The sequence below is a fragment of the Enoplosus armatus genome, chromosome 19 (genome assembly GCF_043641665.1).
Source record: "Enoplosus armatus isolate fEnoArm2 chromosome 19, fEnoArm2.hap1, whole genome shotgun sequence".
NCBI classification, from domain to species: domain Eukaryota; kingdom Metazoa; phylum Chordata; class Actinopteri; order Centrarchiformes; family Enoplosidae; genus Enoplosus; species Enoplosus armatus.
The window spans coordinates 10656477-10681082 of NC_092198.1; the positions used below are offsets into that span (position 1 = coordinate 10656477).

Genomic DNA, 24606 nt, shown 5'->3' on the forward strand with positions numbered 1-24606 from the left:
AACTTCCTCCAAAAGAGGAGTAATTGGCAAGTATGCAAAAATGTGTAACATGACATACAATGAATGACAAAATGTGATGGGATTTCCTTTGGGAGTCACCGTTTGTTTAGATCCTGCTACACTCATTTAAATTAAGCCAAAGTTGGACACCGCTCTCAGATTGTTTCTGTCTCTGGCCAGCTGTGCGTACATAAGGACAGTAACTGCAATTGTCAGCCTGTCCTTATATCAGATCTGCATGTATAGTTTCAAGAAGGACTGTGTCATAATTTTACTGATTATTCCATAAAGTAATGGAACAGGAGGTGGCCTGACATTGCTGAAACAGGGACTATCAATGTTCTTCTGTGAACTTCCATTTTCAGCTAAGGCTTTTCTTTTTCATCTTGTTCTTATTTCAAAGAAAAACAAAGAATCACCTGAAAACCTCTTCTCTCTGGAGGTTTAATTTGTCACCTTGCTGCTTTCTAGTGATGTAGAAATGTACTGACTCTTAGGTGTGGTTACACCCCTGGGTGTGGTGAGAGGTGCAACCACAAGGGCCATGGTTATTAAGTTACTATTTATCAGAAGATTTCGAGTGTCCGCTGGTTGCCTGGCAGCCTCATAGCAATGACAAGACTCCAGGAAATCGCTGCACATAACAGTCCATAAAACCACAGCCGGATGTTTTACACTTGTTTTTCTTACCATGTTAATTACTGGGCTTTAGAGGCTTTAGATGAAATGTGTGGCTTTTGGACAGAGCCAGGTTAGCTGTTTCCAGTCTTTGTGCTAAACTAAGCTTGGTCACTCTCTTATCTTTCCTCTAGTGCCACTATCAGGTCAAATAGAAAGTTTAGTACTACAGGCATACAGACATAAAAGTCATGTTTTTTTGAAAGGTACGTAAAGCAGCATTACTAATGATTTTGATGCTGCTCCATTCCAATCATTACACAACATGAGTGTCTGACCATATGCCTTTTCCTCTAGCACTACTAACCTTAAACCTTAAAGGAAATACGGAAGACTGCCACGCAAATCTCTATGATTCAAAAGACCTTGCTGCTCACTGTGGGATATGGGTAATAACGTAGTCTATTTTGTGGCACCATCCTCAGGCCAAATGTTACATTTTTGCTCCTTGTGGTAAGGATGTAAGGATAGAAAATGTGTCTCCATTTTTTAAACATCAAGCTGTTTTATTGTCTGGTGTGAAACATGCATTGCAGCCTCACAGGGACCTTTTGTCATAGTCTTCTTATTCATGTTTTTCTTATTCTTGTGCTTTCAAAAGTAGTCCCCAAATGGTCAAAACTTGGTCTTGTTGTCAGTTTATATTCGCATAGCTCTTCAAAACTCTGTCCTTCAAGTGCATCTTCAATCTTTCTCAAGAATCCATAGATTTAAACTTCTAATATAGTGTGCATTTCTGCAGTCCTCATTTAACAATGCCGTTCTTAATGGCTTTCATAGATTATCGCCTAGATCCAAGCTATTAGACATTTGAAAGAAGATTGGACCTCCTATTGAAATTCAGCTGAGACCATAATGTAAAGAAAACACTTTCAATGACTGTGGTTTGAAGTTTTAAGAACAGTGTGTATGTGTGATACAGTTCAGAAACATACTGTGTAAAACACTTTTTGAATAGAAGCATGTGGCTCTCAAAGTGTTTTTACCTCATAAGTGAAGAGCGTAAACAACAAACACTACCTTGAGTGTGTACCAATACTGTATATAGCTCAATGTCACATCTGTCATTCATTTGGCGCTTTCATCCAGAGCATCTTGAGTGCATCCACTTAGTACGGGTGCTCCCAGTGGGAAATGAAGCTCTAACCCTGCGGCACTACCAGCACCACACTCTACCCATTACACCACTGAACACACTCTCAAGACCGCAGGTTGTACTCATTTGAGCTAAATAAGTTTGGTGTGAATTATCTGTAGGCGGGAAACCAGCTGAACCAAACCATTTATTGATCAGAGTTATTGAACTGCTAGATAAACAGCCTTTATAAGTATTACTTTAAGTTCTTCAGGCATGACTAAAGTCTTAAAGCTGTACAAATCAATATTTTAAGGTGAACAATGGATCATATGACTACATGTAATGTGAAAGGTGTCACTAGTAATGACGAACGCACAGTAAGTTAACACCAAACTTTGCAGTTCTCCGCAGCTCTGTGGAGCATCTTCCAGCTCATAGTTTTGGTTTTACAGCCACAACTTCTCTGTTAACATTCACTCTCATCAGGAGCAAGCAGCTGTTTTCAGCTAAAAAGCTCTTACAAACCCACTGTATGTTATTTCCCCAGCATCAAATAGCAGAAAGACAAAAAAATGAACATTGCTGGTGAACATTGTGGAGCGTTCAGCAGCTAAAGAGCTCCCTCAGGAGCTGGTGGAGATCAACACAGCTACAAGGGGAGTGAATGTTGGACCATGGACATTCATCAGGTGGCCAGAAATGCAACTCCAAATAGCTCCAACTTAGCTGTTTGCTAAGACATCAACTTTATAATGTGATAATATGTCGGTGATGTGTTTACAACAAAACAAGTACTATACTTATAGGATATACATAAATCAGATTTTTCACAAAGCAAATGTTCTTATTAATGGTTTGTTATTGACCTATAAAGCTTTATATTACTGATATATAATGCCAAGTGTCCTTTAGCAAGACACTGAACTCCAAATTGCTCCCAATGTATGTATGTGAGTCTCTTTGGACAAAAACTTCTGCCAGATGGATGTAATGTAATTCATTACTAAATTATTTATCAGCTATTAAAAAAGACATTAGTTACAACGTATAAAGTCTCAATAAAGAATGTCTTATTAGAGGGTTGTACTGAAACTTTTTCAACAAATGTGAAACAAAAGAAAACCCTGTTCTGCTTGTGGTCTGCTTTGAGTAATTATATTAGAGATTGATTACTTTGTATGGCTAAAACACTTCTTTCAGGGGTTGAAAGACTGATATGTTGTTGTTGAAATCTCTCTGCATACTGTCAAACAGGATGGAGGTGTTGCTGCTCTCTCCCGTTACATAAAAGCCTTCTGGAAAGGATGTTACAAAATAAGCCTCAATCAAATAAAGCGAGACATAATCATATCACCATTTAAATGGAAGTCTTTGCAGCATATTACTCCAATCCACAGTCTCAGTACTTATCGGAGACATGGTCCTAGTCATCCATAAACATGTAAACACTCACTGGTGTGTGAGGTGTATTGGACTGAAGCTTGATAAAGCCGCAGGTGTGTCTGTCTACGTTTGTGTGTACTCATGTAATATTAATATAGGAATATACCCTATTGCACATAAGCGCACACTCAACTCAAAGGAATATTTCACACAAAACATTTAAGGAGTTTCTGTTGACCAAGGAGAGAGATCCTGTCTTTAGTTGAATGTTGTATTGTGCATTAATATAGGTTTTGAAAAAGGTTGCTGTTTGCTTCTGTTTCTTAGTTCCATAAGCATATGATCTTATTCATGTTACTTATGTTGTTTGTGCATCAAAGAGTCCACAGTGTTTTTAGCCACAGTGGTATGGCCTTATTGATGGCAATGTTGGTCTGTTGGTCTTTGGTCCAGATTAAAATATCTCAACAAATGGTTGGATAGCAGTGAAATTTGGTACAGACATTAATGTTCCCCAGACTTTGGTCCCTCTATCGAACCCGGGCCGCTTCACCCGGGGAACATAACTCAGATAAAGCAATGTGATCTAATTTAATGCAATGTGTTCTAATTGTATGTAATTTAATCACATTTTATGTAGAGTAATTTAATTTAATGTAATGTAATGGATTTACTGTAATGTAATCTCTTTAATGGAAGCTTTTCAAATTAAGGTAATGTAATTAGATTACATTACTATTGTTATTGGATTACTCTTTAATTAAATTAAATTTTATATTTAATATTTTTTGAAAATAATGTATTTTTAATGTAATCTGATTCCTTTGTAGTTGGAATACTTTTGTAATCAGATTACTTTTGAAATCAGCTTACTCTTGTAATCAGATTACTTTTGTTATATATTTAGATTACTTTTGTAATGTTTTCTATTTGATTCCATTTTTATAAGATTCCATTTCTATTGTAATTGGCTTACTTTTTAATTAAATCAAAAAAATATTTTCTATTTTAAAAAGTAAAGTAATTAAATTTAATGTAATTTGATTACTTTTGTAAGTTTGTAAGTTAAATGTTATGCTAACATGTTAAGATAAGATAATGAACATGGTGAACATTATACCTGCTTATCGTCAGCATGTTAGCATTGTCATTGTGAGCATGTTAGCATGCTGATGTTAGCAATAGCTCATAGCATTGCTAGTACGGCCTCACAGAGCCACTAGCATGGTCGTAGAGTCTTAGCCTTGTTTTACTCTAAAAGCAGCATAAGAGCAGAGGCCTTTTAATCATGTCTCTGCTTCCCCTATCTTTTACACTGTCTAGTCTTCTTTTCTCCTCTGTACTCTTTTCTCTTCTTGCCTCCTCTCCTCTCCTCCTCTCTTCTCTCGCCTCCATGTATTGCAGTCACCCTATAGCCAGAGGGCACAATCACACACCCAGAAAGTCAGTCAGGAAGCTTATTAAACATGACACTCACTGAGCACACTCAATATAGGCGAAGGACATAGGCTCTGAGGTTTATGTGCCAATTAGGAAAATCTGATCAATCATATCAGTCAATGTGAACTCTTGCTCACTCTCTCTGTTTTTCCTCATCTCTTTTGCTGTCTCTCTTTTTGCTTCTCTTGCACATTATCTCCTCTAGTCACCATGTCTCTTGTCTACTTTGAAAATACTTCTCAGCTATATGCACTGCTGCTGCACACAACCACACACAGCTTGTTACAAAATAATCAGGGAATAGACAGACATTATCTACACATGCACGCATACACACACGCACCACACTCCAGCAAGCTATTCATCACAATTTAGCCACAGCATTAGACACTGAGGGATAATAACACCCTCTCTAGAATACCATCCAAAACACAAACAGCTACACACTTCTCCTCCCTTGACACTCCCGTCCCCACTTTCCCTTCCATTTGTCAACACACTCTCGCTTTTTTAAATTCCCACTAAGCTGTCTGTCATCCCTCTTTTTTTCCCTTAAAAAGTAGGCTATGCCATTCAAGAGAATCTAAAGAGAAAGTCAATGAAACTGAAAATGCCTGAGAATGTTTTTTTGTACCTATAATGTGCTATGTGACTAGACTACAAAATGCAGCCACAATCAGTTGAGTATTTGATATATATATATATGTATATATATATATACTTATATATTTGGAAGTTTTTTTAATCTCTATTTATTGGTGTTTTTAAAGATATTTATGATCAGTCTAATGACACAGCCTGTATGCAATGGTATGACAGCAACTTACGCAATGTTATGTGTCCCGCGCCTTATATATGTGAGGATAAGTTTAAATGTTTCTATATTCAGGACTAGTAAAAATGTCAAAAAAGGGAGTTTACAGAGTGCTGATATCAGATAGGCATTTGTGTGTGCAATACATAAGCATTCAGTTTTCTAATGAGACATTTCGACACAACTTAATGTAATATTTTCCCATTAACTTCATAAAATGACCCCAACTGCAACTACTAGTGAAGAGTGACTTGAAATGATCCTGTTAATGTAACCACTCTATCACATAAAGTACTGGATCATCTCTTAAAACGTCCACAAAGAAATAGGACTTTTGTCGTTTTTGAGCACTGACAGCTACACTGGCATACTAGCTGTTCTGCACTCCTTTCTGTAAATATATTGAGACATGCAAATACATTCCTGGCAGAGAAGAAGCTCAGTAAAGATGTTTTGTATTTATCTATCATCTTAGCTTCACCTGATCCCTCTCCACCTTCTTTCTCATCAAGCCACTGATGTAGTGCTACAGGAAAAGGGACTTCTTAAGGTCTTGTCAAAAGCTTGTTGAGAGGTGGTAATAGACCAACTAGACTGGTAATGATGAAAAAGAGAGACCTGCTCACAGGATCTAATTTCAGAGCCAGCTGTAGGCAAAAACTTGTTTTGTGTGCTTAAAGTGCTAAAGTGCACTAGCACCACCTATAGACAAGCTGTGTATGTGTAAACCTTTAAGCCATTAAAAATCATGTGAATAAACATCCTCAGTATAAATATGTATGCTCAACCTTATACATACCTCATACCATATATTAGGTTCAAATAACACACCTGTTGCTGGGAATACATTACTGTAGCAAGTCAGCAATTAGTTTGACAAAATAATCAGTATCTCACAGTCTTCATCAGCAGATAGAGTGAGATGTGGTTGAAAGCTCAGGGAAGTAAGGCAAATAAATGCCAAAAAGTGGATCCTGAGTTTTTTGTCAAAACATATACAATTTATTAGGATGATTATATATCAGAGGTACAGGGAATCTTTATTTTACAAATATACTGTAGCCTCTCCTCTTTGAACAATTTCATTTAACAGGTGATGATGTGGTTTAACATTTCTTCAAGTCACAAAAATAATACAAATGGTTTGTTAGTGTAATCTAGTGTAACATAGAACAAACTTTGCTGTCTACAAAATTCACGTCAAAGCTGTGATTCTCACTTTCATCCAGCAGACGGCGCCACTACTAAGGGCAAAACTTGTAAAGTCTGACATTATTAAATTGAGGTTTTAATATGGATACTAAAGTTAAATTGGCAGGTTCAGGTTCACACTCACCTGTAATAAAGACTAATTGCAAGATGTTTTGTTGGTAAACGGACTGTAATTATGGAGCACAAATATCCCAAGAGGAGCAACAAAACCTGTAAAAATGGCACACAGTGGGTGTGGGCATGGGTGTGTAAGGTGGATGCCTCAAATTTGTCAAAAACACACATTCATACACCAATGGTGGGGGAGCTGAAATGCAAGGCGCTGACCTGTTTGAGGCCAAGTGTGGAGACATTTAGGTAACTGAACTACCACCCCTTCGAGTTCTGGACTAAAGAATACTGGCTTTCCTAATGAACAAAAACAATGTAGTAAGAGAAACAGGAAAAACTCAATAATTTATTTGACCAGATATGAAACAGACAGGATGTGAGACATGCTGGAACAGAAAAAAAAAATCCCACTGAAGCCAGATCCCCAACTTCTTCCATGTTAGTCAGGTTAGTGTCCAAGGGCAGAAAAGAAGCTGCTGTGCGTATTTCCACATCCCACAGTAAATATCAAGATCAGCCTTGATTTAAAAAGGTCATCTTGAGGTCTCTTCTACAGTCACTGACGTGTAGCACATCCAGGATCCAGCAGCTTTACAGAGAAGACCAGGGTCCATGTAGACCAGATAGCTCCAAACCTGGCAAATAACAGTGATTAGACACTGTTCACTATGGGAATGCTGACAGCAGCAAATATCGGTGTAATTACAAAAGCAATGAAAGTGTTCAGAGCTGAAGCATGTGGTCACAAAGACATGTCAAACTTTTGAACAGTTCATGACTGTGAGAAGAACTGACTGACTGGCCAACAAGATGTCTTTACATAACTGGGCTTAACAGGTTATGCGGGTGAGAGACAGCAGTTAGGTCACCGTCTATGTTCAGGTCAGGTATGTTCAGGTGAGGCCAATATCCAAGTTTTCCCCCTAACAATTTAAAAATAGACTAGTCAAGTGATCACAGGCCTAAGTTACACTCATTACCCAACGTAGCAAGACAATTTTCCCGTTACCATTCAAGCTAAATCCAGCTTCTTCTGAGTTTCCGACAGTTTCTCTTGCAGCCGCTTCTTCCTCCAGTCCAGAAACTTTCTCCTCATTCTGTTCGCCTGCCAGCCCGCCAGAAAGCCGGCAGCGAAAGAAGCCACGACCGCGACTTGTAGTGTCCTCTCCGAGACCTCTGCCATGTTCACGTCCGGCTGACAGATGCGCACGTTTGTGTAAGCCGCATGAAAATCATTGGTACACTCAATACAGGAAGTGTATCGCTTCTACTCACGCGGTACTAGAGTGACGTTAATCTCGCACTCTTCAAAATAAAGGACCGGAAACCCTCTCGAGTTCGTGTGTCTAGTGCAGTGTTAAAACAAATAAAGTTAATTGATTCATTCATTTTAACACTGAATAAATAAATACATCTTATAATATACTGAGAATACTAGTGCTACTACTACAAAAATAATTATAATAAATATAAAGTCAGACGTCATTGAACAAGAATGTTTATTTTGTCTGGAAAAAGTATGCTTTAAAAAACATTATATTAAAAAGAAAGGGAAGGTCATTTGAGATTCAAAATTGATTGAATATGGCTCGCAGGCGTGTTTTATGGAAAATATTTGGAAATTTCTAGTTTGGCGAAATTGCTCCTGTGCAACACAAGCGCCTCATTTCTTGCAAATCACTGAAATCAAATAACCAAATTGGAAAATAAAATGTGAAACTGTGTGAAACAAAGCTCACTAGGGGTCAAGACAGTCATTAAATACAGAATTCATACATAGACATACATGCCGTACTCACATACGTCTGTGGCACAAATTTAAGCAAAACACGTAGAACACAAAATATTAAAGTGAATAACAAGTACTGTACAGTAAGTTCTTAAAAAAAAGAATTAAGTTATACAAGTTTGTCATATACTGCGTGTGATTGGTCATTAATGTGTTTATTTGCTGCTTTATCACTAGGCAGAACAAAGCATGACTCAAAATGACTGAAGAGGTATTGCATGAGAAGAATGTAAACTGTAGCTTTATCTGGAAGTCACACAGAGATAGCGATGAAGTGTATGAGGAGAGTGATTCAGTTGTTAAGTGATGTGGTTGTAGTGGCAGTAATGCTTTCAGTGAGCACCAAGTTTGCTACAAGTTGCTTTCTCTCGCACCACTTTACAACCCCAAGTGAAACAAAAGCCCCACTAGGTAAGCTGCAAAGTGGCCTGCTACTCAGTATAACATGATATACAATTCATGAGAACGTGGTGAAAAACCCCAGTGTCTGTCTGTCTCCTTTCCTTCCTGTCATTATAAGCGCTGTGTGATCATATGCACCTCTGATTGGTGTAACGCCTTATCGCTTCACTGTTGTGCTGTGCTGTGGTTTGTGGTAAAAACTAAAATGCTCATGTTAGCAAATAACTTTGTTTCACTTTTCTGGAGTGTGAGATACATCCCTTGTTTGTAATGCCTTGATACAAAATAAAATACATTGGAAGAACTCAAAGTCTCATATTTTGGTCAGGATTTCTCACTTATATTAAGAATAATCCGTCTTAATTTGGATTTACATAAGAGTGGCTCACTGGTACTGGTCAAAGTCAAAAGTTCTTTTTAAAATTCACGAGAATTAAATACTTGCTGAAGAGTTTGAGAGATAGGTCATTAGTTTCCGTTTGTGTCTTGGAGTGATACCTTGTTCAACGAAACAAACTAACAAAACTACTTCTTTTAAAATTGCAGCAGCATTGTGTCTCAATCCAAAGACTTACTTTAAAAATGATATCGAGGTAAAGCACCATACAAGTTAGTTAAGCTCCCCGTCTCAGTAGGTCTTCAGAGGTATCAGTGATTAAGATCTGCACAAATTCATGCTGCTGAGAGGCAGACGCAGTAAACTGTGTACCGACTGCAGAGTGGAGCCAAGCTATTTACAATCTAAAGCCATTCAGATACCCAGTAAACAATGTTGGAGATGAAATCATTGCTTCAGCCGCAAACAGTCTTAATATGTACAGTCAACATGTCCAATTTGTCAAAAGAAATTTGGTACAGACGCAGTTAAAGCCGCCAAGTGCGCAATCTGGATCCAAAGACGCTCATGATGTATTGCTGATGGTTGAGAAAGTTTGAGAGAATCCGCACTGGTACAGTTTTAGTGAATTGTGATCAGGGGTTTGGCTCCTCTGCAGAAAAATCACAACCGATTCTGTTTAAGCCTGTCGATGTGGTAACAGAGTTTAAGCGCAGGTCCCAGCTTCAGTCCCAGATACTTCATCATCATCTCACTTTTCAGCAAGAGCAGAGCGTCTCCGTCTATCTCCTGAAACACATCAGAGAACCACGTGACTAAAAGAATCTAAAATATAACAAAATGTTCACCTATTTGCACGGTTAACTTCATACATATACTGTATACTGTATACAATACATATATTAATCAATAATAAAATCTTAAGCTAATATAGAGATATTAAAAGCAACAAGTTTTATATATAAAATAAAGCTGATACCAACCCTTCTACGCTGTGCTCATGCTGTTTTAGAACCTTGAAGCTATGATAGGAAAAGCCTGGTCACAAGTTAAAGTGTACCCTCCCTCTTGCCTCCTGCCTAACGCCCCACTGCATGTTCGGATTTAAAGCTCTCTTCCAATACATTTAGTATTACAGTATCAGTCAATGGCCATAGGCTATGGTATAAAGTACTCTGGACTCACATGCTTCCTGAATGCTTCAGCGTGGGGTCCCAGGGCTTGGGGGTCAGCATCTTTGATGAACCAAACGACCTCCTCAACACCCCAACTGGACGGGTCCTTACCAGCAGGACGCTTGCACTCCCCAGTGTCTGGCATCGGACTGTAAACTAGGTGGCACAGGAGAACACGGAGTGAAGATGCTCAAATGCTTAACATAATGGGGATTCAAATATTCAGACAAACAAATAAACAAAACACTGACATTGCGTTGTATAACACCACTTGTGCACTCGCGTTCTTGGTGAATGTACATCTGACTCTAAAACTCGGCCTCACCATTCCTGTTTCCTTCCTGGAAGCTTCCTGGGCTCGATGCTTGTCTGCACAAGCCCATCGGAGCAGAGCAACTGCTGCCACGGTAGCCATAGGAGTGCTTTGGTGGGTACTGTGAGGTCATGACATTGAAGGCAGAGTCGCTGGGATCCACAGCGTAGCGCTTGGAGTCCACCGGTGGGTCACACAGGAAGTCGTCAGGCATTGACGTCTCTGCTGGAGGAGGAACGACCGTAAGTGGCATCATTAAAGCCAAAGCCCATCTGGAAAATGCTGTCTTTTTAGTGTGGCAACGTATTTGGTGATTCCCTGACTTTTGTCAACCATTTGTGGCTTTAAGTGAAATGTGTCAACAACTGTTGGACAGATTGCTGTGAAATGTAGTACACATAGTCATGATGCCCTGAGGATTAATTGTAATAAATTGGGCAAACCCCCTCACTCTTCATCTAGCGCCATCAATTTCAATTTGTCCAATACTTTTGGTTTATGAATAAATACCTGCAAAACTAATGACATTCCCATCAGCCTCAGCTGACCTTTGTGTTTAGTGCTAATTAGCAAATGCTAACATGGTAAACATTAGGCTGTACATTCAGCTCAGTACAGTACAGCCTCAAAGAGCTGCTAGCATGGCTGTAGACACCAAAACAGACATTAGGTTTATTCAACATTTAACCCTGAAACAACAGCTTTGAATAACAAGCAAACATTTGCAAGGAGCCTACGATCTGTTTAAATATTTGACTTTGCTTTCAGGCCAATATAATGTCTGCAGACTTATGTACCACAGTATATTAGACAGCAGTTACATTTTTCATGCCCTTTAAATACATACATGGGTAAGCTGTGTTAAAGCCCCTTCAGCCTGTAACTGGATGTGAAATGGCTGAAAGGTAGTCAGTAATTCCTCTGAATCCACTCCCTTTGTGTCAACCGTTTTTCAGCTTGTCAATAATGTAGTTGCCTGCTGGTTATGCCAGTGCTGGGCAGTTATGGATTTACCTGATGACAGATTTATAAGATTGAAATACTCCACTGAGATGATTCTGAATTACCCCTACTTTGTGCTCACACAAAGGTCAAACGTATTGTGTTGTATTCTGAAAAATCAATTATGTGATAAGATCTGCGCATGTGAGTTTGGCTTATATATTGACACACACACACACACACACACGCACACAGTACAGAACTGCCTTTGTATCCTACAGCAAATGCTTAATATTTTAACACTCGAGATACAGATATGTTTTATTGTCAATTAAAATATAACACTCTCTCTATCCTTGTATATCTACAGTAATTCAATTGTAGTTTTCTTACATCTTTACATCCTAAAATATCAAATATTCTTGAATAAATCATGTAAATACTATAAATGGGGCAGAGCATCTTGAATATATTTATGTAAAAAAAACAATATAACAAATGATCAGTATTTGAAAGGGAATGTACACTGCTTTAGACAGTATCACAAAAACATCCTTAAAATACAGGGACTATTACAGGGAAATGCTTCTCCATTTCACCAGAAAAATGATTTACATATGTGTTTGGGTGGCACCACAGGGAGCACACTGGTTTGTACTTTGTGTATATATGTGTGTGTGTGTATGTGTGTGTGTGTGTGTATGTGTGTGTGTGCTTCGCTTCTGTATGTCTGCAGTCTGACATCAAACAAATCTCATGATTTGCAGGAACAAAGAGCAAACCTCTGGTCCTTGACACATGAGATTCCCGTTCCCACCTCAAATACGCTAAAGACAATCTTTAAATATTTGCTTATTCAGAGCAGGACAGACCGTGAGGGGGAAAAAGGGGAGAGAGAAAAAAGGGAGCGAGACAGAAAGGATGGCTGCATGAGATGTATTTTCTTTTGTGTAAGAATTCATAATTTTCTCCAGTGCCTAAGCAGGAAAGGAAAGGTAGACGAGAAGAGTGAAAGGGAATAAGAAAGAAGATATGATTGGGTTCTGTTTGAAGGCGTGTTTTTCTCATTTTAAAGTATGCAAACATACACAGTAAACCCATGTTTGATTCAACATGCAGACATGCGCAAGAGTGTAACGCCACATCTAAACGCACATCTCGTCACAGAGTCATTTGTGTATTTAGAGAACAAAGAAGAGAGATACCACACTGACGTTTGCAGAGACAGAAGTGTGTATTTTAGCAGTGAATTTAAGTCACACAGAGAGCAGTGTAGCAGAGGGATGAAAAAGACAAGATACAAAAACAAAGGAGCGGAAGGGAGGGCACATTTTATACCACAAAGTCACACAACCAAGTCAAGCTGTGAGCGTATAATAAGTGTAAAAATATTAGGACCACCTCCCTCATACTGAATTGCTCCAGGTCTCAGGGCTTAAAAAAAACCATTAGACCTTGTAACTTGAATCAACCACTCGCTTCTCTCACACATATCCCTGCTGGTTTCTTGCCATTACATTCCCTGATTAGGATTTTTATTCCGTACAGACCCATAATCCTTTATGACCATGTTACTAGATAGAAAAGCTTTTAAAAGGTTAAGATGACTGTGTGTGTGTAGAGTGTGTAGTGTTACCTGTTAGGACTTGTGGTGTGGCAGAGTGGGGGACAATAGCAGCATCCTGCGGGAGGGAGCCCATCTCAGGTTCTGGTGTGCTGCTGGGAGGAGAGTTAGCTAGTGGGGACATCACCATCCTGGGCTTCAGCTGTGCACACACACACACACACACACACACACACACACACCCAAATCACCATATTTATTTAAAAAAAAAAACCTTACCACTAGAGGGGCAAAAACATGTAAAGTTTGGCCAATGGGTGGCGCCACAATGTGCTGTGGTGGCAAATATAACTGAGGCTAACGGTGATTTGGTCATTAGTTTTAGAAGTATTATAATACCATCACAATACCATTACCAATACAAATACCATTACAAATGACAAAAGTAATACCAATACCAACATTTGTTTTTTTCAAGTAGTAGTGTCAATACTATATTTATATAATATTTAAAAGGTACCTAGTTGCGTTTTTGACCAATAGTGGCACTATGGAGCACTGTTTTGATGAGTGGGTGGCTGATTTGTTTGGGTCTCGTGCTCTAGCAGCAAACCCATGAGGACGCACACATTTGTGACATTCACATTCCCAACGTCAGCTTTCCAGCTATTCCACTGATTGATATTATGTTTTGCAAACATTTTACGAGGAAGGAAATGCTTTCGACACATTTGCTCAGCCACAAGGAAACACACAATACCTTTTAGGGAGAAATCTGAATATAAACATGACATTTGTTTACAGGAGAACTTTAAATATTAGCACTTTGTCGGGCACAGTTAACAAAATGTGCTGGTTAACTCACACAGAAGCAAAGAATTATAAATAAATAACATGATGACTGGCTGACCTTGAAGCCGGGTTTCCTGCCTCTCTTCTTCGGAACCTTGAGAGGCGACAGAGGCTCAACGTAGTGACTCTGAAACTCCAGCTTACGGATGGGAGGCCGTCCTCTCTTCCTGCCAGGTACCTTACCCTGGGGCCCCGCTATGAACTGGGGGCCAAGAGCGGGAGTCTGCATCTCTGAGTCGGCAGAGAAGGTACTCATCAGACCTGAGAGGGACAAGAGAGGTTATTAAATGAAATTTACGTAACAGGAAATGGCAGCTTTAAACAGCACGCACCACTGCCTCAGCTTCAAACTGGAACGGAAACTTAGACGTACATGTGAGACTACCCCCTCCACACACAGACACACTCTCTCTCACACTCACACACACACAGAAACTATATGAAATAGTAGAAACAAAGCCACATAAAGCTTTGTACTCCACCACACCCCTCCCCCTCTCCAACTGCGAAGATTGCAACAAATATCATTACTGCACAGACAGAGACAAAGCCACACACACACACACACGCACAGGAAGTGAAAGCAAAGCATATATACCCACAACACCCACATAATCAAACAATGAATCAAGAGCGCGTTCACAAACACACACACAGCAGTGGTTTAAAGTGTATATCTTGGTGCCATTCATCCACATGGCCACGACTTTCACAATACATCTCTCTCTCAATCAATCTCTCCATCATTTCATTCATACAACACAAGCGCTTCCCTGACATGGCCTTTGAATCTGAAGCCAAGTTGCACTGTGCTGATTGACTGCGCTTTTAGAGGGGCCGGCGGTTCTACTAATCAGCTGTCATACACCTTATTATTCTTTCATTTCTGATAGAAAACACTAAATAAAACACAGAACAAACAACACAGAATAAAACACAGAAGTGGCTTGACTTCAGTTAGAGAATACAATCTTCTTCCTGTGATGACAAAGTGTTTGTCACTGCAGAAAGAGGAAAAACAGGAATAGACACAGACAAGAGCACGTGAATATGCATGATGCCTTCCATCCTCTTCCTCTCAGACCAAATCACACTCAAAAAAAAAAAAAAGCTTCAACATTTGCACAAAATTATCATTCTGAGCATTTCCTACCATGCACACACCCGTCTGGTGATCGCTGTCTGTGTGATGCTTCACTCCAGCAGCAGGTTTGTGAATATTCCCCTGATGGATCTCCAGCAGTCTGCCTCTACTGTTCTCTGCTGCTACACACTGTCAAGACACCGGCAACTCTGCGTGCCTCTCTCTCTCTCTCCAACCACCTTCCTCCGAAACAACCCCCTCCTCCTCCTCCTCCTTCCCTTCTACCCTAACCCCCTTCCTCTGTGTCCCCTTTCAGTCGTCATAGCAACACGCCTCTAACATCCCGCGGCAGCCGGCAGACATGCTGGGCTCAAAACGTTGTCTGTGTGTGTGTGTGTGTGTGTGTGTGTGGCTGTGTGTGGCTGTGTGGGACTGTAATGTAATTACAGTTGCCGCAGCTCAGGGTTTTTTCTTTTCTGTCTTCAAAAAAGGCTTAGAGCGAGTGACAAGGGATTCAAGCTGTGCAGTGTTTTGTGCTACAAGCGCTTGGGTTACAAACTGTAATCTGTCCTCAAATTATTTCAGAGGAAATTCAAATGCAAATTTCTGCACAGAAAGCATAAAGAGTGTGGTCCAAAACATTGTACCAAAATCATCGTTTAATGACTCTTAAATGCTTGAACTTTTCTTATACAGACTGGCTTTCAGGTAGAGATCAATTTTCTTTTCTGTAAACATCAAATGGTTCTAGCAGAAGCCCTTCAGGATTACTCTGCTGCTTTTGTTTGTGATGAAAGATCATATTGCTGTCAAAGCTCACTGCCTTCCTTTTATTTATAGACTCTCTCTGCCTTCATGTCAGCTCATGTATGCTGCCTTTGTTTTATCAACAATATAAAATGTACACGCAGAAAGAAAAAAGGACCAGCCAAAGGCAAGGTTGTGCGTGTTTTACTCACTAAGGTGCAGGTATTAAAAGAAAAAGCAGGCTCCAGAGTGCTTATTTGTTCTTATTGGCTACAAGTGTAGAGTACAACTCAGGTTCTTCCCCTTCACCACCACATATTGATCAGTTGCGCTCAGCTTGCTATGCCGATTCCCTTTCGCAGTCAAAGGAGCCACGTCGTGGGTTTTAACACTCAATCAAAATCAGGTTAACCTTTCACAGGGAGGATCAAACGCTGGCGTGCCCTCGCTCGCACGTGCAGCCGCTGCCAGTGTGTAAAGAGATTTGTCAGGAGTCGGCTGTAAAGCAGTCGCTCACAAGCTGTTTTACCAATGAATGTGACAGGCCAGACAAATTGCAGTATTTCATTACTTGAAGCCCATACATGGTAATAAAAAAAGAGACAATAAACAGCAAGGTCAGGAAAATAAGGCTATAGCATGCTGAGTGGTGGCACACGTTCATCTGCACTGACCGTGATGGTGGGAGGCCAGTGTGTGTGTGTGTGTGTGTGAAGGAAGGGAACCATAAATCATAAAAGTAATTACACAGTGAGATTAATCCTGATGTCCCTCCTCAATCAGTCTTGTCCCATTATGGCGCATCACATTGCAGACAGAGACAGACTGAGAGAGAACAGATAATCATCTTTTACTTTAAAAAAATGGATATGAGGTGGGGGGAAGCCCATTAACACAAGCTGACAATATGAGACAACACCATTTTTTCCAGGCGAGGGTAAAGATTTGCACCACTGCACCGTACCCTAACACAATACATTTGGGACCGCAGCCTAATTTGTTTATGGCAAATTAAGCAATTTAAGCGATCAGTGAACCCCTACGCCCAATTTTATTTTCCGACTGAGGGATATTGTCTCCTTTTGGAAGCTGAAAATGTTAGAGGAAGGCATTTGAAAGCTGTTGGAGCCCACTGTTATGGCCACAGTAATGCCGCAATGATCAGCAATGATTAGCATAACTTAATCACCAGCTTCAGGGGATGGAGATTTGTATCTGTTTTCACTTATGCAGAGGGGAAACTGCAATGAAGTGAGCTACGCTAATGCCTCACTAAACTACACACCTACACACATATAAACAAACAGTCTAAACACAGTCACACACTCACACCAAAATGCATGCATAAAATAATGTGCATTTTAACTAGAAACTATATGCCCTCGCCTGGTTGTAGAATAGATTAGTGTGTGTGTATGTGTGTTTGTGTGTGTTCTCTAATCAATGTAACAAACCCCCTGAATTTATTTACAGCTCAGGCAGGGCGTCACCATGGTAACAGACAGTGAAATCGGATCCTGCACCAGAGTCATGTGATAAGGTGGAAATAAATATATGCATAAACAACAATGTGTGTAATAAATAGACACGCTCACACACACAAACACATATATGCACACACACACACACACTGCCCATCCTTATCTCCACTGAGCCCCTTCATAACACAACACACTCCAGAAGACGGGGAAGGTGGAGTGTGCTCTTTTCATCAGTTATGGGTCAGGGAGAAAAAATAAGAAAATTTAATAAATCACATCCAGAATCACTTTTTAAGAATTAACTCTTACTTTGCGCACAGGTGTCAGGGGCCCTGCTCCTCAGTCTCCGCCCAACTTGCTCTGGCTCCGCCTCCAGGTCCACCAGCTGCCAGCAGCCCCGCCCCCGGTCGTCACTGCGATCCAAACGCAGACGAAGGCGTACGCCCTTGCTGAGGACGCCGGGTAACCAGGAAACAGGAGGAGGGGCCAGTTCCCGATTGAAATCCCGCCCACCTCGCAGTCTCATGCCCTCGCAGCCCGCCAGGGGAAGGCGAGATACATCACACTGAAGGAACAGAAAGAAAACACTCAAAAACAACAATATACATCAAATTATTCATCTGTGAGGTAAAGAGCATGTTGGACAGGTCCAAATGCGAATGTATTGCCAGTTCATTCTTTAGTCAATCTGAATTCTACTAATCACCCTTTGCTCATGATAAAGTGCTCCAATATTTCATTTCCCAACATTAATCGTGTCCTCTGCAAATTAATTTCAGTCCTTTCAATCCTCAGACTCAAAAATGAGTGTGGAAATGGCAAAAAGGCAGGCAGACAGAAGGAAAGATGGAGATGGAAAGGGGGAGAGGGGGAGAGTAAAAGGAGCGTTAAGAGAATAAAAAAGAAATGGGAGGAGGCGGTTGTGTAATTACCAGTGTGTGTTCAGAGGTCAAAGAAATAAACTGGTGGCTAATGGGAGAATATGGCTTTGCTAATGATGAAAGTATTGGGGACAATGTGTCTATTGTGCTGTAAAGTGAATGTAATTTGGCCTCCAGGGTGCTGGATTTACTGATTAACTCTAGCTAACTAAGCTTTCAGTCTCCTCTGTAATTGATGGAACAAAGGCAGGTGGAGAAGGGAAAGAGGAAAGCTGTGAAACTTGTTAGAGCTGAGGGAAATGTTCAAATTATCAACCTATTACCCTATTCTGCAAGCAGATCTTATTTTCTGTTTGCTGGTTCCTGCACCAGTTACTGTAAAGAGTTTACCCAGGGCTTTACTTACTGCTATCAGGCTTGGGTCTAATAATGTGTGCAATTGTATAGCTTATTTTGCCTACTTGTAGGTTAGATTTTGGGTTGCACCATTAGACAACATGAGTTCTAAAGCATTGTGCCTCATTATAAAAATACAATTTGACAGGGATGGAAGGAGTGTCATGGTATCATAAAATATCGTTCATTTTTAGATAAATGAACAATAATGATAATAAATGTATTTATTTAAAATGTAATCAGCTAAACGACAGCATGCTAACATGCAGGTATAATGTAAACAGTAAAGCTGAGGCTGATGGGAGTGCTATTGGTTTCGCCGGTATTTGTCATTAACCAAAGTCTTGGACAAATTAAAATTTTGACCTGGTGATGGCGCTAGAGGAAAAGTTAATAGATCACCCAAGTCTTTAGGATTAATCCTATCGGCACCATCAATGTCTGCACCAAATTTCTTGGCAATTGTGAAATGTCTCAACAGTTGTTGAGACATTTCACGTCACGGTGGCACTCAAAGAAAAGTCAGGTGATAAACAAAGTCAGTAGGATTCATCATCTTGGAACCATGGAGGGTTGTACAAAATGTTGTACCAATCCATGAGGAAGATGTTGAGATATTTCACTGGATGAGTAAAAATGTTGACCTGCTGGTGGCACTAGATGAAAAGTTAAGGGATCGCCAAAGTCGTTAGCATTCATCCTCTGGGGACCATGAATGTCTGTACCAAATTTCAACCAACAGTTGTAGAGGCATTTCACTAAGAAACAAAAATGTCCACTTCTTAGTGGCGCTATAGGAAAAGTCATGGGATCACCAAAGGAATTGGGATTCATCCTCTGGGGACCATGAATGGTTGACCAAAGTATCATTGGTGATTGAGTGATTGTAATACCTAATTTAGACCCGTCCTATATATATACAGAGGAGGGAAGAAGGAGAAGATGAATGAAGGTGAGTTACAGAAAACCGGAAAAAGACAAAATCAGAGAAAATAAAGAGAAAAAATGGACAAAGAAATGGTGCGAGAGGATGAAAAATTACAAGGGAGGGATATTCAAATGATTCACTGTTTGAAGAATATGTAGATTTAATACATTTGAATTCTTCAGCAGTACCTTTAACAAAAAATCCCTCCATCCACTGCAATGTTTTTTGTTTGTTTGCAAAAAAGTGTAAATGAATAAAGATCAAAGGAGAAATATGAGAAAAGAACATGCAGTGGGAAAGAGGGACATTAAAAGAGCAGATAAAACATTTTTCAGGACTGAACCGTCAGCTTCGATCGAAAATCTGCCCTCAACTCCAATATTTCACATTTAGCAAACAAACTCAGAAACATCAAACAGCGATCCTAAAAAACATGAAAGAGGATGTTCTTCACACACACACACACACACACACACACATACACACACACACAATCTCTATCTGTAGCACCGTGAAACAACCAGAATGAAAAAAAGTTAGATTTGATGAAACACAGTGCAACCCAGCCAGCACACACACACACACACACACACACACACACACACGGGGGAATGCTTCAGTTTCTATCTAAAGGCTCTGCATCCCATGAGAGCAGAAAACTACTTTATCTTGCCACTCTACCAAAACACTTGTGGCTTGGAGCCCCGCCAGGAGTGGAGCTGTTGGAGAGATTTCTTAGACAAAATCAAACACGAACGGACACACACATACACATACACACAGCTGCTGTTCATTCTAATAAGCTGAGGGAAACTCAGTTTTATGACCTCTGTTTTCTCATAGAGGGGTGTGACTTAACTCACCTCATCATCATCATTATCTTCGTCAAGGGTTAAAACTATTGTCGAGGCTAAACATCTCAGAATGACCTACACGGTTCCTCTGAAGACTTAGCTTCTTTCACACCAACGACAAAGCGTATATTTGTGCGAAGTAGAGTAAGAGCCAATAACCATAATAATCCAAATTGTAAATAATAGATTGAATAGATTCATAGATTTACTGGAAATGAATCATTATATGTGTGTACAAGATGATATGAGCCTCACTGGAATCAGAAAGAGGAATATTGAAGTTAATAGAGCCCAAATCTGGCATCTGCAATCTATATGCACAACGCTCTCACACTCTTCACTCTTCTCAAGTCCTGGTATGATCACAGTATGCAGTTACATAATAAATCATTATTTCATCATAATTTTCATTATCGATTACTCTGCCAATTATTTTCTTGATTAATCAGTTTGGGCTTTAAAATATCCAAAAATAGTGAAAAGGGCCCAACGCAATGTCCCAGGGCTTAAGTTAACATATTTGTTTTGTCTGATCAAGAGCTCAAAATCCAAAGATATTCAATTCGTAATCACAGCTGACTGAAAAAAAAAAACTGTAATTATGAAACTTATTGCAGAGTATTTTTTTGTCGATTGACTGATTATTTGAGTACTAATTTCAGCTCTATCTGGGTTACACAAAATCAAATTTCAGTCAAATTTGGCAAACTGTCGACAAAATGTCACCTCCTGTCTGCCAGAATGTAAGATAGGATACATTTGGGGGTCAAAAGTGGCATAAACTCCACCATCGTTGTGCTTTCAGTCACGCAGCTGTTTATCAGAGTCACTGCGGAAGGACCAATAATGTGTCACCCTGTAACCATTTCCCTCTGCAATTCAGCACCGACCATCTTTTCTTTATTAAAAAGCTTTCTCAAACATCGCCTTACAAGGGGAGAAAACAAACTGTGGAATGTCCTTGTGGTTGTGCCATAACAGCAACAACTGTGGGCTACCCTGCAATTCCTCTCTTTCCAAAAGAGTTTGGTACATCTTTGAAAATAAGTAGTCCTTGACCTTGATCTCAGGCCTTGGTTTTAGCTCGGCTGCCTCCATTGCCACCCAGCATTTTTTATCCCAGGGTCAAATATATTAAATGGACACAAATGGATGACGCTGAAGAGTCGGCAGAGGTGTGATGTTGTCTGCATGGACTACTTCTTTGTGTGGAAATGCAGTCTTTCTGCTAAGTGCAACCAATTATTGAGCTTTCAGCTGATATATTTTGATCTGGCTTCAAACCCCCAAAGGCCGAGATGAGATAGCTGCAGGAGTGTTCTACTATTTGCATTGCATCAGTTATTCCACCAACACACACATACACACACCACCACCACCACCACCACCGCACGTTTGCATTGTGGCCTCAAGCTAATTTTGTCTAGTTTGAGGGGAGTCAACGGTTAACTGTCAGTATATTCAGAATCAACCTTTTACATTAGGCCCATGGAAGAGAAGAGTGACAGAGTAACACGATAGATAGGGGTCAGCCTTACTTGGCTCAGCCCACTGTTGGCATATGTTTAAAAAACTTACTCACGTACTTGTGTGCATAACATACTTTAGGCAAATAAGAATGGTGTGTCATGACAACATAAAGAATTTGGCCTAATAAGGAATGAATGCTCTACAATAACAATTAAAAAAACCCATACACACTTACAGGGTGCATGTGAATTCAAAGATGAGTTTAGTGTTTTATGATCTTTATAATTTCTGATGGAAATTGGAGAGTAGGAGTCCTCTAATAGAAACATACAAGTCTGAAGTAGCATCTTGACACTAACAGACAGCATATGGCATCTCTATAATGAACTCTACAGACTTCTACAGGGAAGACTACTTTCATGACTACAACAATTAGTCTGCAATGAAAAATGTTACACTCTGTGTACAATAATCTTACAAATATGTCAGCACGAGGGACGCCTTTCAGTTAATTTCATGTTAGAGTGTGTTATTGATATCTTTACCTATCTCGATGGGGTTGATTCAAAAGCGGGAATCCATTTCTCCACAGCAGGCGGACTGCAGGCAGACACTGAGCCGGTGCGTGGAGCAGCAGAGGCGGCAGCAACACCAGCGGAGTCTCGGCTTGGGTCAGCCCGGGCTCCGATCCCTGGATTCGCGGCAGGTCAGAGAAGCGAGCGAGCACCGCGGGCTGGTCTGGAGTCTGCGAGAGGGGGGAACCAAATTCGCAGTTTGACCTACCCGGCGCTGTCCGGAGATTTTGACAGGAGTTGTGTGTGACACAATCGTTAATAGGAGGCTGCTGGTGAGGATGATTTTCCTATCAGGCTTTAAAGCTGCAGCTCATTTACCTGCTCTGGTTCACAGCAGACAGACAGGGAGAGGAAGCACCGAGCTCTCAAACTGAAGAGCTTCTGCCCCCTTTGGATAACACAAAAACACTCCCTTCGTAGACATGGAGTGTTTGACATGAACCCAAACAATTAGAATATCATTACTATATTCCTATTTCCATGAATTGTGTGCTTCATAACTCAGATTTAGTTACATCAGTATAGTTTTATATTATATGATAAATGCTTCATATATGTGTCCTTTCACTGCATTTGCCTAAAGTTACACATGCATGTAGTCTATCTTGGAAAGGTACAGTGAGGTAAGAATAGCAGCCTAATCATGATGTTATCTTTAGAAACTGAGCCCACATTTGCAAACCTCACTGACATGGACTTCCCCACACCTGTTCAGATGAAGAGATGAAGAGGAAACTGGTCTGCATGACCGTTGCTGTTGGGCCCTTACTGACACCCCCACTCCTTGCTAAGTCTCTTGTTTGACACAGTGTCCCTCTAAAAGACAGGGGCATAAGATTAAGTTACAATGCAGGACCCATCTTAGTTGATTTTGTGTGATTTTAGTTCCCCAACAGGTTTGAAATTCATCAAATTACTAAAAACAAGTGGCATGCACTGAAGCTGGGGCTTTCAGAGGCCTAACCTTGCTGGTGTGTATCAGTGTCTGCACATCAACTGCCCATTTAGATGTGAACACAAATCAGTTTTAAATTGGAAACATCCAATATGACTCGGTAGAAGAGGTCAAACTGACATTACTATCGATCAGTAGAGGCAGGCCTTCAAGGCTGCTTCAACTGCTTTTAAACACAGATGTAACTTCTATAAATACCATGACACACCTCCTCTCTGGGATCTAACACGCCTGACATGAATGTTTCTTACATTTCCAACAATATTAAAGGCCTGTCTACAATCAGCTACCATGGGGGGCAAAAATGACACCATCTCATTTAAAAGTTTTTATTTGAAATGATTTTAAATACAAATAATATATTTTTCCATTTACAATGACAGTTCCTTTGTAAACAAAAGTGGCAGATAGATAGTCATTGGGTAGTTTGTCCAAACTGAGGCGGCCTGCCGGCCAGTCGCCTGGACATGGTCTGTCATGGGAGAGATGGTGTCGTATTTAACCTCACTGCAGGGTTTGTTTTTTCTCTTCCACACAGCGTGAATCACTGATGCTACATTCTATTGCAGAGCGATAAATACTCAGAGTACAATATTACCTGTTAGCATACACCTGCCTTGAACACAATTATAGGAGGGTAGAGTGCGTGCATGTGAGTTTGTGAGTATGTCTATGTGGTTGTCGGGAGAGCGTGCCCACAGATATTCAAACCTTTATCTCCCCCACACTAACATGACGCACTAGTATATGCCATTAAAAAAAAGATAAGTGTTGAGTGTAGATATTCACGGTGAAAACATTAGTCATCTCTTTTAAAAATTACCAAGTCCTTGACGTACAGTGAGAGCCCACAGAGCTACACAGGGAAGCCCTGATTTTCTTTTTTTGTACACTCATGAGTAACGGATGTAAAAACCAAGGTTAGAGCAAAACAAGACAAAGATGTATGTGTTACATTTGTTATAACTACAGCTTAACTGGGACAAAAAAACAACTAATATTAAATGAAAGGGGGTTCTCTCGGTTAGCCAGAACTGCTCAGACAGAAAAATTAAAAAAACAAAAATCCTGCAGGTGGTTTGGTGGAGAAAAAAAAAAAATCCATCAGAAATGCCAGTTGCAAAACTAAGTTTGTTCTGCTTTAA

At 40.1% G+C, this 24606-nt stretch overlaps 2 protein-coding genes across 2 annotated transcripts; both read right to left on the minus strand.

Moving 5' to 3' along the window:
• Positions 1 to 7052: 7052 nt before the first annotated feature.
• On the minus strand, positions 7053 to 7927 carry LOC139302674 (mitoregulin). Its single transcript, XM_070926379.1, has 2 exons — positions 7726 to 7927; positions 7053 to 7351 (listed from the first exon to the last, which is right to left on the minus strand). Exon 1 carries the CDS (start codon positions 7897 to 7899, stop codon positions 7729 to 7731), a length of 171 nt encoding a protein of 56 aa, XP_070782480.1. The 5' UTR covers positions 7900 to 7927; the 3' UTR covers positions 7053 to 7351; positions 7726 to 7728.
• A 1928-nt stretch (positions 7928 to 9855) lies between these two features.
• scml4 (Scm polycomb group protein like 4) lies at positions 9856 to 23252 on the minus strand. The gene is made up of 8 exons (XM_070926321.1): positions 23214 to 23252; positions 22533 to 22676; positions 17712 to 17967; positions 14149 to 14351; positions 13311 to 13440; positions 10745 to 10957; positions 10430 to 10575; positions 9856 to 10033 (listed from the first exon to the last, which is right to left on the minus strand). Exons 1-8 carry the CDS (start codon positions 23250 to 23252, stop codon positions 9908 to 9910), a joined length of 1257 nt encoding a protein of 418 aa, XP_070782422.1. The 3' UTR covers positions 9856 to 9907.
• Between the last annotated feature and the right edge of the window lie 1354 nt (positions 23253 to 24606).